This window comes from Prionailurus viverrinus, chromosome B2, assembly GCF_022837055.1.
Source record: "Prionailurus viverrinus isolate Anna chromosome B2, UM_Priviv_1.0, whole genome shotgun sequence".
NCBI classification, from domain to species: Eukaryota; Metazoa; Chordata; class Mammalia; order Carnivora; family Felidae; genus Prionailurus; species Prionailurus viverrinus.
This window is the reverse complement of record NC_062565.1, coordinates 128,815,602-128,831,768: the sequence shown is the minus strand read 5'-3', so window position 1 is coordinate 128,831,768 and position 16,167 is coordinate 128,815,602. Positions and strand designations below refer to the sequence as shown.

The following is a 16,167-nucleotide window of genomic DNA, read 5'->3' as shown; positions in this document are numbered from 1 at the left end:
TGGAATCAGTTCTATTTTACCATCGTATTTTCACATTATAATTTACTCGGCAATAGACCTTTGGAAAATCTATTCATTCCTCTACCGCAAGTTGATTCTGGAATTAAAGGTCATATTTAACAGATATTGTCAGTCCAATGGAATGTCAGGCATGAAATTCTATTTTCCCATTGGTTACTGTACCGATCATTAGTTTTTGGAAATTAGTTACCATAAAGAGCAAGCCAAAATGTTCCAGAAAAAAAAAAAGAAAGAAAGAAAGAAAGGTTAAAATGTTAATAGAGCAAACTTTTTTATGTGTTGAAGTTCTGCATAGCTAACAAGCTTAGATATGATCTCTGTGACAGGTATTTCCTGTCAGTTAATAAGTGACTTGGGTTCTTCAACTCCCAAAGCTGATGACTGAGCAGTGGGAAACTCCCTCTCCCGTTATGACTCCTGAAACACAGCCCAGGATATCTGAATCCATGGAATGGGGTGTTTGCATCATCATGGAATGTCAAGAGGACCACCATAAAAATTAAAGGCATTCAAATACACGGATTCTGTAACTTGTGCTCTTTCAATGAAATCATTTTGAAAACTTACAGATGGCTAAGTTACCCAAGCATGTGTTTGATGCATTCCAGTAATCCTAAGCCTTGGGAAAGGAGTTGTAAAGACAGTGTTGAAGAATATCCATAAATGAACCCTGGGGAAGGGAGAGAGGAGATCTACATTTTAGCTCACCAACTGCCTTGGCCACTTTTTAAAAAAAAAATTTCAGTTTCCTGCCTTATATTAAGTGAAGAGACTAGCTTAAGTTGGGATTCCCAAGCAGAAATGCCTACTGGGGCCAGAACGCTATCTAAAGATGGAAGGGGGTTGGCGTGGAAAGAATACAAAGAATGGTAAGGGTTGAGAAGTCCTCTCCCTCTGTAAGAAGCAGATACCACTTCCCCCCAGCTGTGTTGGCCAGGCACCAATACTAACCCAGGTTTAGTTTCTTGTTTGCCAGAGAATCCAAAAATTTATCTTTATTTCAAGTCTAATTTTTTAATGTTGGTAATAAATCATTGTTTAAAAGCATTATGTGGAACAATTACAAATAAAGGGTAACAGGTAAAGGCCACTGCCATCATCAATGTCTGAAGGCTAAATGAGCCCATAAGTGGCTGGTTTAACTACATGTGGTCCAGGAGATCTAGCAGATCTTTTCCAGTGTCATCCCAAGTATGTGCTTCAGAAACTTGGACCCTCATGATTCTTTGGACTAGTTTTAAGGATGGGCAAAGTTTCTCTTAAAGGGCCAGACAGAAAAATTTTAGGATGGCGGGCCATGTTTCTGTCTCTCACAATCACCAACTCTGTCACTGTGGCCCAGAGGCAGCCTTAGACAATACAAAACCTCTTAGGCATGGTTGGGTTGCAATAAAACTTTCCTAGTTTGCCAACCTCTGGTCTAGAGAATTTCTTACAGAAGTTTAGGAATCCATGTATATTCTTCACATTTTATCATACTAATGTATCCAAGAAGCAACACAGGAAAGAAATCTTATTAATTTTGCTTAAAACAAATACAATGTTGGGGCGCCTGGGTGGCTCAGTCAGTTAAGTTTCTGACTTCGGCTCAGGTCATGATCTCACTGTTCGTGGGTTCGAGCCCCACATCGGGCTCTGTGCTGACAGCTCAGAGCCTGGAGCCTGCCTCGGATTCTGTGTCTCCCTCTCTCTCTGTCCTTGCCCGCTCATACTGTCTCTGCCTCTCAAAAAAAAAAAAAAAAAAATGAATAAATGTCTAAAAAAAAACCAATAAACAAATACAGTGTTCATATCCTGGAAAGCTAGTGTTTTCCCACCGATCACACCTGAACCATCATACTCCTCATCCAGGCAAGAAGCAGCTCACCTACTCTAGTGTGGCTCACCTTCTAGTGCTGCATTTTCCAAAAGACGGTCTAATTTACACTTATAAGAGAGCACAGCTCTAAAACCTAACTTTTTGAGTTCACTTCCTGGCGTGGCCACTAATTAATGAAGTAACACTGCATAAATTACTTAATTTCTTTGTGCCTCAGATTTCTCGTCTGCAAAATAGGGTTGGTAATAAAACCTAAATCATGGGATCTGTGTTGTAGAAAACAGTTAATATGTGTAAAGACCTTAAAACAGTACCTACTACATAATATGTATTGAGTATTCAAATTAAGTGTATAACTTAAGTATAAGCAATTATTAATATATCTACTCAAAAATTTTTTTTGGTTGCCACAGTCCTCAAACATAACCCCATAGAAAGGCAACTATTAAATGGTCTGTATTATGACTTTTTAATGGGCTATGGTGAAAACAGGTCCCTGGAGTAAAGAGAATCACCCTGGATGAAGGAAGAACATCACTGCCCTCTCACCGCTCACCATCTCACACCAAACCCACACACTTGATCTTCTCCATTTCCTCACCGAGTGAAAGACTTCTCAGGAGTCCCTGAACATCCTCTGTAGCTAAGCAGACTGAGGGGATGCTGAGGAACACCATTAGCTTCTTTGCAAACTTCTTCGGTCTTCTGGAATACGGTTGTGGTTTACCCTCTGTCCAACAACCCACAAGGAGGTATCTCTCCAATGACACCACTTAATAGCCTCCCACCATTTGCAGACGCACCATGGACCACACAGAGCAATGAGTGACTTACCCTGAGGGTTAGGGGACAAGAATTCCCCAGAGCAGAAGGATACACACCGGTCGCAAACCGGGGAGGTGGTCCCGGAACTTCAAATGGGTCCCACTTTGTTCAAATTATCGGGAATGTATTTCTGGTAAAATCCCCTCCAAAGTCACATGAGAATTTCTTTTTAATATTAGACCCCTTATTCTCCCCCTCCCTTTAAAAAAATTTTTTTTAATGTTTATTTCTGAGAGAGAGTCAGAGAGACAGAGAGAGACAGAGCATAAGCGGAGGAGGGGCAGACAGGGAGGTAGACACAGAATCCAAAGCAGGCTCCAGGCTCTGAGCTGTCAGCACAGAGCCGATGCAGGGCTCAAACTCTCGAACTGCGAGATCATGACCTGAGCTGAAGTCGGATGCCCAACCAACTGAGCCACCCAGGCGACCCCCACTTCTTTCCTCTTTTAAGGAAAGTTATCCTGTGATTAAAAAGTATCTATTATCAACAATTTAGTCATATGACATTCAAAAGTGATGATGAAACTTCTACTTTTGTATTTTAACCAGTCTTGTAATAAAATAATGATTTCTAAAATTAACTCATGCACATAAAGAATGTTTGATAGCAGTCTATTTTAATATAATGTTGCTGTATAGAATTATTTTCCTAAATATTTTGCATTTAGCTACTTCCAGTAATATCACATTTAAGTCTCTCAAAGAGCAACCATAAAGGGCAACAGATGACAAATAGTCATTTTCAAACAGAGAAAAAAAGCTCAAAGAAAAAATTGATAATTCCTGATTATCAAAGATTTTTCCATAAAATGGATATCTTTGGCATTTTATCCTGGCTGAGTAAACAGCATTCTTTTAGGTGGTGGTTGTTTATTTAAATAAGGTACTAGAAATGTCATAAAGATCAACTTTTCACGATATCTTTGTGATTAAAAACAATCACTTATTAATTTCTTTTATTTCAGTCCTGGTGTAAACATTTCTATTTGAGGTGTCCTAGTTACCACTCTTGTTACATCAGTGATAAACTGTGTGACATTTTATGACATAAGGAAAACTTTAATACGGTAGGACCAAAAGCTTTGATTGAATAAATATGGTTTGTAATCAAATGTATGCTGTGTATGGCTGAGCATACAAAATTTTAGAAATTAAAAAGCTCAGGAGCACCTGGGTGGCTCAGTCAGTTAAGCATCCGACTTCAGCTCAGGTCATGATCTCACAGTCCATACATTCGAGCCCCACGCTGGGCTCTGTACTGACAGCTCAGAGCCTGGAACCTGATTTGGATTCTGTGTCTTCCTCTCTCTTTGCCTCTCCCTCATTCATACTCTGTCTCTCAAAAATAAACATTAAAAAAAAAAAAGCTCATTAATGACAACTACCTATACACACACACACACACACACACACACACACACCATATACATATACATATATATGTATGTATATGTATATACATACATATATATGTATGTACATACATATGTATGTATATACATATATATGTATATGTATATATATACATATACATATATATGTATATGGTGTGTGTGTGTTTATGTATAATTTCTTGTTGACCAACATCCATAGAACAATGCTTTAAAAAACAAAGTGTGAATATGCCCAGACTTACCACAGCTTAGGTTGCTTTCTGCTTTCAGAGCTAGGGTTGGGATATTCCAGAAGTCATTTTGCCAGTCGACCACATTCCCTTTCACATTACAGCTGAGGTTAGAGAGGATTTTGGAATTCATGGTAAAATTCCAAAGTCGAAAGTTATAAATGTCCCCTTTTAGAGAGGCAATCTCATTGTGACTGGAGCCTAACAGCAATTTCCCATTTCCAGGAATCACTTTATTAATGGTAGAATCGCAGGGAACTGCTTCATAGTTTCTTTTGAAATTTACACCAATAAAGCCCAGAGAATTATTCCAAGTGATGCAGAGCTGCTCAAAGCTTTCTGTGAAAATGTCTTCTTTATCCTTTACAGGTAACACACTGTTTAGGAAGCATTTTGAGCCAGAAATAGAAAGAAAGTAACCACTCTTGGCCTTTCCAAAACCGAGTAGCTGTGTGGAGGACGCATTTGAGTAGGAGAAGGCTGTCCATTCATGGTCTTCCTTGCCAATTTTGGTTGCTTCAAAGCAGAGAGTGAAAGCGCCGAGCTCTGGAATAGAGACACTTTTGGCAACAGATACCTGATAACTGTCTAGTGTCTGCGGTAAAATGACCTTCTGGTTCCTTAAGGACACAGCAACTAGGACAAAACATAATAACACACAAAATGTTTTAACGTCAAATATGAACTAATGAGACACAAAACATCTGATATGCCCTCCCACCCCCATCACTCTGGATCAACTGACTTTTGCCTCACACCTCCTTCATGACTGTCACAAACCCATTACCTTGTATCAGTAAAACTACATGTAATCCCATCCATATTAACTCTAATCGTTAGAGTATGTGGGATCTCACAGCAAAACTTCTGAGTTATAGCCAACCCAGTTGATAAATATCTTTTTTTAATCCCTGAACTGAAAAAGAAAATCCCAAAAACCCAAATTCAGGAAACTACTGTTTCAGGAAAGCTGTTTATACATTAAAATTTTCAAAAATATATTAGTTTTCAAATAATTTCTAAACGTAATAGCTAATAGTTCTTTTTTTCATTAACAATTGCCTTTTACTCTTCCCAAACCGTCCTCTGCATACCCTCTGCGACCCTCTGCTATCCTATTCATTTTCCCCATCACCAGGCTATTTCAGGAGCAAAGGTAAAGATAATTCTATGAAGGAGAGGCAGTCTAGTAAAAAAGTAAAAATAAAAATGGAATTTTAAGCTATATTTCCTTTACAGCTGGGTATTTGAGTTCCTTTGTGAGGGATGGCAAGGGGCAGAGGTAAAAAGGGCGACACAGCCACCTCCAATCCCAGCTCCTCCACAAAATGCAATGTGACCTTGGACACGTTACTCCACCTCTCTCTGCCTTCTTCTCCTCATCCATAAAATGAAGGACGGTGACACCTATTGCACACGTGGTCAATAGGAATCAAATAATACCTGGAAAGCACTAGAACAGTGCCTGCTATAGTCAGTATAGAGCTAGCACGGATTACTAATGTTACTGATTACTAATAATGATTACTATCATCTGCATAATATATTCAAAATAAAATGCGTTAGCCTAGTCCTTCTGTGACACATGTGAAATTATTAAGTAATACAATGGATTTCACCCTATGTTAATATAATAGACACTGTGAAACATGTACCGGTTTGAGACAGAAGTAGCTCTCCTCAAAAATTCTCTTTAATGCTGGCTTCAAGGAATGCTAGATTGAATAGATTTTAATATAGGTCTATGGTAAAGGCATCATTTTCATGTAAATATTCTAGTAAAAACTGCATGATGGAGTTTAATAGAATTGTGGATTTCAGTCTACTTTTTAAATATAAAGCACTTTATAGGTCTATTTACCCAAAGGGATACTTAAGTAATATGAACCCAGTATACTACATGTATTGTTTAAAGGGCTGGAAAGAAATATGTCCATCAATGTTTTATTAGTAGTTATGGCTAGATGACAGATGTATGGATAATTCTAACTTGCTTCTTTTTTTTTTCTAATTTCCTGTAGGGTTTTATAATTTTGAAAACATTATTTGAAAAATTAAAGCACATGTTTTCCAATTAACCACACACGCACCTAATGTGAATCACATTTGTGATTGAGACTCACAAACAGTAAATAACTCTACCACCAAAACCCAAGTTTATAATAATGAGGGTCAGTCATTTTCATAATGGTGCCTTTCTTTTTTGTTCTTTCTTTCATACATGATATTTACTTAAGAAGCTAGTCTTGAATCCTGAATTTTCCTTAAGTAAAGAGAGGCTTTAGAGAGCCCAAGATTATTCAAATGTTATGATATGCCAGAATCTGGGAAATACATTTAATAGAAATATATTTTTTCCTTTCATTAGAAATTTTTAAGGTGCTGGGAATGCAAGATGGTGTAGCCACTCTGGAAAACAGTATGGAGGTTCCTCAAAAAACTAAAAATAAAACTACCCTATGACCCATCAATTGCACTACTTGGCATTTATCCACGGGATACAGGTGTGCTGTTTCAAAGGGACACATGCACCCCCATGTTCACAGCAGCACTATCAACAATAGCCAAAGTATGGAAAGAGCCCAAATGTCCATCGATGGATGAATGGATAAAGAGGTGGTATTTATATACAATGGAGTATTACTTGGCAATCAAAAAGAATGAAATCTCGCCATTTGCAACTACGTGGATGGAACTGGAGGGTATTATGCTAAGTGAAATTAGTAAGAGAAAAACAAAAATCATATGACTTCATTCATATGAGGACTTCAAGAGACAAAACAGATGAACATAAAGAAAGGGAAACAAAAATAATATAAAAACAGGGAGAGGGACAAAACAGAAGAGACTCATAAATATGGAGAACAAACCAAGGGTTGCTGGAGGGGTTGTGGGAGGGGAGATGGGCTAAATGGGTAAGGGGCACTAAGGAATCTACTCCTGAAATCATTGTTGCACTATATGCTAACTAATTTGGATATAAATTTAAAAAAATAAAAAAAATAAAACAAGTTAAAAAATAAATAAATAAAAAACAAACATACAAAAAAAACAAAACAGAAAATAACAAGTGCTGTCAAGGATGTGAAGAAGTTGTAAATTCCGTGCACTGCTGGTGGGAAAGTAAAATGGTGCAGCCACTGCAGTTGGTTCATTAAAAAAACGGTAAGAGGGTTCCTTAAAAAATTAAGATTACAGTTACCATATAATCTTGAAATTCCTTTTCTGGCTATATCCAAAACTACTGAGGAAGGGTCTTGGAGAGATAATTTTTTAATGTTTACTTATTTTTGAGAGAGAGAGAGACAGAACGCAAGTAGGGGAGAGGCAGAGAAAGACAGAGAGACAGAGACACAGAATCCGAAGCAGGCTCCAGGCTCTGAGCTGTCAGCACACAGCCCAGTGTGGGGCTCGAACTCACAAGTTGTGAGATCGTGACCTGAGCTGAAGTCAGAAGCTTAACCAACCAAGCTTTCCAGGTACCCCTTGAAGAGATATTTGTATACCTATGTTCGTAGCAGCTTTACTCACAATAGCCAACAGGCGGAAGCAATCCAAGCATCCCTTAATGGATAAATGTATAAAGATATTGTGGTATGTACATACAAGGGAATATTATTCAGCCCCAGACTGGACAGAAAACTTGACTTATGGTACAACATAGATGAACTTTGAAGACATTATCCTAAGTGACATAATCCAGTCGCAAAAAGACAAATACTATATGATTCCCCTTATAGTCTAGGGAATTCAAACTCTTAAGCAGAAAGTATAGTGTTTGTCAAGGGCTGGGGGTGGGGAAAATGGGATGTTGATGTTCTATGGATAGAGTTTCCATTTTGCAAGATGAAAAAGTTCTGTGGCTTTGTTGCACAACAGTATTAATATGCTTACCACTATGGACTTGTGCACCTAAAACTGTTTTACGATAATAAATTTTATGTTATATGTATTTTACCACAATTTAAAAAAATTTTAAGCAACTAAAAAAAAAAGAAAGAAAGAAATTTTTAAGGTGTTTTCCTCAGGCTATGTTGTTCATTAGCTTAAGTTATAAATAACTAACTTTAATTTATATGCTAATTTTTTATATTTGTTCCGTAGCATAGTTCCCTAAAAGGGCAGCATCTTAAAAGCCTAAAATAAAATGATTTCTGAATAGGAAAATTTAAATGTTCAGTGATGTTAGAAGTACAGCTTTTAATTATTAGCTGTGGAATATCTACAATATCTTCCAAGCAGCCTTTAAATGCTCTGCATATAAACAATATAAAAGAATTCAGCTCTACTGTAACCAGATTTTGGATCTGGTAACTATATATTGCTAATGAGAATGCTGAAGGATATTAACAGATTCTTGCCCTTAAATTCTAATCCTAATCATTCACATTCACATAAAAGAGCATAACTCTTGTCTTCTGGTCCTGGTGTTTATTGTTGAACATGCTAAATGAAAGCAGAAGGTTGGCGTCGTCTTTGGTTTACATACCTCTGATGTAGCTGGCATTGAAGCCTTTCTTCTGGATGCTAAAGTCACTTGAAAAGGACACATGCATCTCATTCGCACTGGAGTTAAACGATAGGCCTTTGGCAGTTGCTCCGCAAAATTTAGTCTGGCTCTCTCCATTATCAAGGGATAATGAGTCATAAATGCAATTGGGAGCTTCTTCAATGTCGAAATCATTAAACGTTATCTGAATGATATAGCCGGTGGGGGCTCGCAGGGTCCACATGCAAGCCTGGCTGTTAGGATAGTCGTTAGGATAGCACGGAGAAGTAAATGTCCCAGAAGGGTTGGATAGGACGACTCTGCAGTTGGCACAGCCCCACACTGTTGGCCAGACAAAAGAGAAACAGAGACAAGGGTGGGGATTAGAGGCATACAATAAACCAAGAATACCACACACTGGGGACAATCAAATAGTAAACATTTTAAAATACCAAAATATAACCATGAAAAATAAAAGGAGAATGAAGCCATCTCAAGGAGAAAAAGCAAGAAAGGAACAAAAAAGTAAAAGAAAAATACAAAGTTTTAGAGCAATGATTCTTAAACTTGGCAGGGAGGGAGGGTCATATACTCTAAGAATCTGATAAAAGTTACAGGAACTCTTTCTAGTAAAACACATGAAAGCCAGTACATTGTTTTAGGGAGTATATGAGGCCTCAAGAGGCAACAATGGATTTCCTAAAGGTGCACTGGCCCAGGTTAAGAATTTCTACTCTAGACAGTAATTGAACCAGGCTGGAAGGAGTTATAGAAACGCAAAGGTAGAAGTCAATATTATAACCATAGATATAAGGGAAGATAAATACTTAGGAAATACATGTTTAAAGAGAAAGCTACCAATACAAAATAAACAAGCAAACAGGTTATATTCGGGCAGATTGTATTTTTTTCTAAAATTCAAATAAATAGCATCACCTTGCATGTGTGGAATGTTTATAGTTTTGAAAATACTTTCATTTGTTTCATTTGTTCATTACAGTTGTTACGTATATACTTGTGTGATTATCTCTTATTCATTCAGTGAATGATAATTGAGTGCCTGTTATATGGCACTATTCTAAATAGTATAGATTAGTCAACAAGAAAGACAAAGTCTATGCCAGAATGATTCTTACAATTCAGTTTGGGGCCCAAATAAATAATACAATATAATGACAGAAGGTAATATGAGGTAGGAAGAAAAGTAAAGAAATCACTTATTTCTCAACTATTAGCTCTCCAGGCCATAATCACCAGTTGGAACCAGAAACCAAGGTCTCCTGTCTTTCTATCTAGTCATGCTTTTGCAATTAATATTCACGTTTCTTTCTATAGTTGTATAAATGTAGGCGGTAATTTCATGTATTCAACATTCTGGATAAATAAAGTGCCATAAAACTGACATTTACACTTTCAAACAGTAAAATACTTTGGCCATGTTAATGGAAATCACTCTAAATGTATTGTACTCCTCCCTCTTTTACTGGGTTGAATAAAATAGGCAATAACTTTTTTTAAACATGGTAGTTACTACAAATACTGCTTATTCTTCCATGATTCAGTGAAAGAAACAAGGACTTATCAGATACACTACACTGCTCAAGTTAGGTTTTTCTTTTTTCTTTTCCCTGTGGCCACCTTGTGTTATGTGCTGTATCCTTGACAACTCTGTTCCCCATCAATTCTTTCTAACTTGCCCTCCGTCTGCTTTTCCTCCCTGGGTCTCCATTGTCTTGTACAGGGCTGAAGACAGAGGAAAACAATTTATGATCACTAAGTGTTGGCCAAATGCCTTCTCTCATCCATCCTTGAGCCACCACATTCGTCTCCTTTGTAGCTTTAATAAGAGCAGTGTATTACTTCCACTTGTGACATTATTTGCTTCTTGTCGGCTTCTCTGAGCCCAACAAGCAGAGTATGTACTGTTATACTCACTATCTTACTCCTCAGGACCTCACAGCATCCCTGGTGCATGGAAGACTTTCAATAAAATTTGTTAAATTTATGAACAAATAAATGAATAACTTAAATCAATGGAAACATGTCTCAATTAAAGAAGGATGAAGTACGGTATAAGCCAAACAAAGTCTAAGTCAGAAAAAGACAGCGTGCATGAACTCTGGAATATCTCTTTGGATGGGGCTTTAGGGCTCTTTCTTCCAGTTATTTCACTCATAGTATAGGACTGAGAACACTGGGCCTGACACTTTAGCTTCCTGTTACTGTACCTTGGGCTCAAGAGAGAGAAATAATCCTAATAGATTAACAGGAATGTATCCAGTAAAAGGCACTGAAGATTAAAAAAGAAAAAGAGAAAAGAAAATAAGATACAATCTCTGTGTCATCTCAACATGCATGAAACAACAGCATTTTTCCAAAATAAAATGCTATCCACTACATCCAAAACCCAACTACTGTTCATGAATTCCTTTAGCCTGATGTACATATTTTTGGTCAAATTCTTCTCTAAGAGCTGAATGAAAGGTATAGGAAAGTTCAATCTGTCCACATGGATGCTGTAATCTCAAACAAGTTAATCTCCTCAGTTTCACTATCTTCACACAATAATAAAAGCACCTACCTCCCAAGGTTATTGAGAGGATTAGATAGGTTAATGCAAGGTCCTTGGAGCCACACAGTTAGTACTATATAAATGTTAACTATTATTAATCATTACTATAACACAGAATCTGTGCATCAATAATTTAAGAGAGAAAAAAAAAACAGCACTCCACTTTAATAGAATCTCTTTTTCCCTTAGGCCCTCTTTAGGATGAAAAAGAGAAAGGGAAGACACCCATAATATCTATTAAAAAAAAAAAACATTTACAGCATTCTTCCATATGATTTTCATCTATAGTTGCAAGATAGCATTTAGAGATAGTGCTACTAAATAGAGATTATTTTAGCTGGATGAAAAATTGGTTAAACTAGGTATAGTATCATCATGTTAATCATATTTATAGATAACTTCACGGTAAAGGGCTTTCACATATACTATCTGACATCATAACAACCCTGGGAATTAATACCACCTCTATCTTCAGATGAAACAAATAAGGCTGATACAGATTATGTAGCTTGCCCAGAGTTACACATCTAATTGATAAGAGGACCAAGATTCAAACCAGCTCTTCCGAATGTAAGTCTAGTGTTTTCTTAGGGAAAAAAAAAAAGTTTCCACAACTAAACAAAAGACAGCAAAGTGGTGGGCTCAAATACTATTTTAAGAGACAATGTTTTCTAGTGGGCAATTTCTTAAACATAGTGTAATCACCCTGATATCAATATATTTTAAGAAACTAATTTTGAAATATTTTAGTAAAGAATACTAGGTAGTCTAAAATATGGTGATTTGAATTTGCCCATTTAGAGCAATCATATGTCACAATTAATTGATTCCTATACAATGAACTAGTTCATTAAGAAATTAATTTGTTCTCTCTCGGGATGCCTGGGTGACTCAGTCAGTTAAGCATCTGACTCTTTTTTTTTTTTTTTAAATTTTTTTTTTCAACGTTTATTTATTTTTGGGACAGAGAGAGACAGAGCATGAACGGGGGAGGGGCAGAGAGAGAGAGGGAGACACAGAATCGGAAACAGGCTCCAGGCTCTGAGCCATCAGCCCAGAGCCTGACGCGGGGCTCGAACTCACGGACCGCGAGATGGTGACCTGGCTGAAGTCGGACGCTTAACCGACTGCGCCACCCAGGCGCCCCAAGCATCTGACTCTTGATTTCAGCACAGATCATGATTCATCGTTCATGGGATGGAGCCCAGCAATGGGCTCTGTGCTGATAGTGCAGAGCGGGTGTGGGATTTTGTCTCTCTCCCTTTCTCTGCCCCTCCCCTGCCCATGCTTGCACGCTCTCTCCCTCTCTCTCTCTCTCAAAATAAATAAACATTTTTTTAAAAGAAATTGATTAGTTCTCTCTTAAAGGCATAGCTACTTAAGTAAGGGGTGCCTGGGTGGCTCAGTTGGTTAAATGGCCAGCTTCACTCAGGTCATGATCTCACAGGTCATGGGTTCGAGCCCCATGTTAGGCTCTGTGCTGACAGCTCACAGCCTGGAGCCTGCTTCAGATTCTGTGTCTCTCTCTCTCTGCCCCTCCCCTGCTTGAGCTCTATCTCTCTATGTCGTTCAAAAATAAATAAATGTTAAACAAAAAAAAAATTTAAAGGCACACCTACTTAAAAAGATAGCTCCTAAAGTAGCCACTGAATGAGGTCTCGATAAAACCAGAGTTAACATATTTTCTCAACAATACTCAACTCAAAATATCTGGCTCAAATGGTTTTCAAAGACGGATACAGTAACATATTCACACCTATAAATTTATACAAGCAAAGTTTTCCAGTAATCTAAACAACAAACCAAATACCACCCCTAGCTCTTGTCTATGCCTGGAAAGGTTTAGCAAGAATTTACTTACGCTTACTTCCCTTATTTTGCAAAACTTTATTCTTCAAAGAAATTCCAATCTAAGATTGAAAACCTCCCAGTCATGCCAAAGCCTATTTCGATTTATAAAGAGCATTTAGATCCAGATTTAATAATCGTTATCTTTTGTTCTGCTGTTTTTTTGGTTTTTTTGTTGTTGTTTTTTTTTAATCTCAGAGATTTGGATTCTTACTCCAACCTGGTTTCAAGTACTTGCCTGTAACTCAAATAGTATGTTCTTTAAAATTTAAGGCAGGAGTATCCGGCTCCAAAAGATAAATCAAAAGAAATCCATTTTAGCTGCTTTCAACACAGATCTGTAGATGGGATAACTGGTTTTCCTATACTGTGTTAAGTGGTGAACAAAATGCATACACTTAAATCTTATTTTTTTTATTTGAATGCGTATAAAACTGTCGCTGATCGGGGCGCCTGGGTGGCGCAGTTGGTTAAGCGTCCGACTTCAGCCAGGTCACGATCTCGCGGTCCGTGAGTTCGAGCCCCACGTCAGGCTCTGGGCTGATGGCTCAGAGCCTGGAGCCTGTTTCCGATTCTGTGTCTCCCTCTCTCTCTGCCCCTCCCCCATTCATGCTCTGTCTCTCTCTGTCCCAAAAAAAAAAAACTGTCGCTGATGAATTTGCTGGAAAACCTAGCTGGTGAAAATCATCTCCAGAAAATGATGCTTTAAGTCGCCTGTTCAGTTTGCATCCATCTGGAGTCATTGTTTGAATTATCTATGTGAATAAATTACATTCTAATGAATAAAGGTTATTAGTTGCTTAAAAAGGTTTAAAATATTTAGTAGCCGTGGTGGTTTCTGAAGATGACGTGTAAAGGCCAACCACTGAGAATTCCAGGATCGGTTCTAATGCCTAACCCTTCACAAAGCCAGGAAGAGCCACACAGGGTTGCTCCAGATCAAGTAAAATGCTGCCAGATGTAACGCCGCTAAAATGTCAAATAGAAATAATACTTTAGATGCTGGCATATATTGATTGACTGATAATATACAAAACTATACATAATACAGAGTCATTACAGTGAAGTGTTTAAATTTAAGTGATTTCAGGCCTCTGTGCATATTTTTTCAGGACAGCAGAGAATCTGAAGGCAGTCTGGCTGTGACATCTGCGTTTCTGTCAATGTGACACACTTGGCAAGCTCCCCCTCCCCAGCCCGCCCCACCCCGCCTCTGCAAACCCTACACTCAAAGATAGCATTTCCATGGACGGGAGGATCCCTCCTAAACCAGGGTTATACTGGTCATTCCAATCTCCTGCTGGAATTTCCAGCAACCAAGCAAGGATATCAATTCACTCCCAAAGTCCTCCTAAAATACTGTTTTCCCCAGAGCTAACCAGAAAATGGTTTGACTTCCCACTGTGATGTTTCAGCCTCAAAACATTCTTTGGAGGCACCACGAATATGAAGCTATCGCAATGACTTGCACATTAGTTCAAAAGGGTACCATTTTACTTGAATCAGTTAAGTCTGATATGGCCAGAAAATTAACAAGAAGTTGAAAGTTCCTTGATGAAGCACCATTAAGCTTGACAACTTTTTTTTGAATCTTCAAACCGATTCATATGCACCACACCTTCAGATACATTTCTATCTTCTATAGTATTGTTCATGTTTAAGTTCTATCTTCTATAGAATCTATCTTAAGATTGTTCTATCTTCTATAGTATTGTTCAAGTCTTGCCTTTCCATAACCACTGGAGCATTAAGAACATTCCATACGTAACTCTGAAAGGTAACATTTTCTGAACCAATGAGTGAAATGATGGAAATGTTTCCAGATTCACTTTATTATGTAGCTATATCTCCCTTGCAAGAGGATTAAACACACAAGCACATGTGCATGCATATGCACGCACACCCACACACATGTTCATGGGAAACTGTTCTCTCTTAACCAGTGGTTGAATCCTTCTCCAAGCGTTTAAAAAACAAAACAAACAAAAAAACAATCTAAAGGCAATGCATAATTTGAAACAACCTAAAGCTGTAGGGGCGATCACTTAATCTATCTTTTCTGGTTAGTATGTTCAAGTCTCTTATCCCCTTCCATATTCCTGCACTGCAAACCCCAACTCTGTATTCATCCAGCCATGGACCTTCTTCCTCTCTAATACATGGGCTTCTGAACACTGCTGAAAAGAATCCACAACATTGTTCAGATTGTTTATATTATAGCGGCTTCCAATTGTATCTCACTCACCCTTTTCAACGTTTATTTATTTTTGGGACAGAGAGAGACAGAGCATGAATGGGGGAGGGGCAGAGAGGGAGACACAGAATTGGAAACAGGCTCCAGGCTCTGAGCCATCAGCCCAGAGCCCGATGCGGGGCTCAAACTCACGGACCGTGAGATCGTGACCTGGCTGAAGTCGGTCGCTTAACCGACTGCGCCACCCAGGCGCCCCTCACTCACCCTTTTCAACACTTGATGTCTCTGAACACTCCCAGATTCTTTAGTAGTCTTTTCACTCATAGTTCCTACCTTCTCCTTATTCTCCTCCTGCCCTTCTCTCAGCCCTCTCTCACTGGACACTCTCTCACAGGACACTGTCCTGTTCACACTGTCTAACTCATCCCTTACCATCCCCATATCAATTCATAGGCACCTGCTCTAACTGCACTCACACTCTTTTCTATTTCAAGTGTGATTCTCAGATCCACAGTTTCAGCATCACCTGGAGCTTGTTAGACACACAGAATCAACCAGACCTACAAAACAAAATCTGTATTTTACAAAAGATATTCTGGTGACTCATAAGTACATCAAAATCTGAGAGGTACTCCCTTAAATCACAACATACTACGGAAGCCAGTCACAATCTCCGTGCATACACCTTCTCCCAAAGGGATTTGCCCCTCCCACATCTCACGCAGTCATATTGGTAACCATCACCCCAGGGAAGGATCCCTGACCTGAAGGGAAC

The 16,167-nt window shown here is 38.3% G+C and overlaps 1 protein-coding gene across 5 annotated transcripts in view; it reads right to left on the bottom strand.

The window, feature by feature from the left end:
- ADGRG6 (adhesion G protein-coupled receptor G6) overlaps positions 1-16,167 on the bottom strand; it is a 141,574-nt gene that overhangs the window by 65,310 nt on the left and 60,097 nt on the right. For all 5 annotated transcript variants that reach the window (XM_047859923.1, XM_047859926.1, XM_047859927.1 and 2 more), the window contains exons 3-4: positions 8,779-9,120; positions 4,302-4,925 (exon numbers count right to left, since the gene is read on the bottom strand). In XM_047859923.1, the coding sequence (XP_047715879.1) occupies positions 4,302-4,925; positions 8,779-9,120 (966 nt within the window). The remainder of the gene's footprint in view (positions 1-4,301; positions 4,926-8,778; positions 9,121-16,167) is intronic.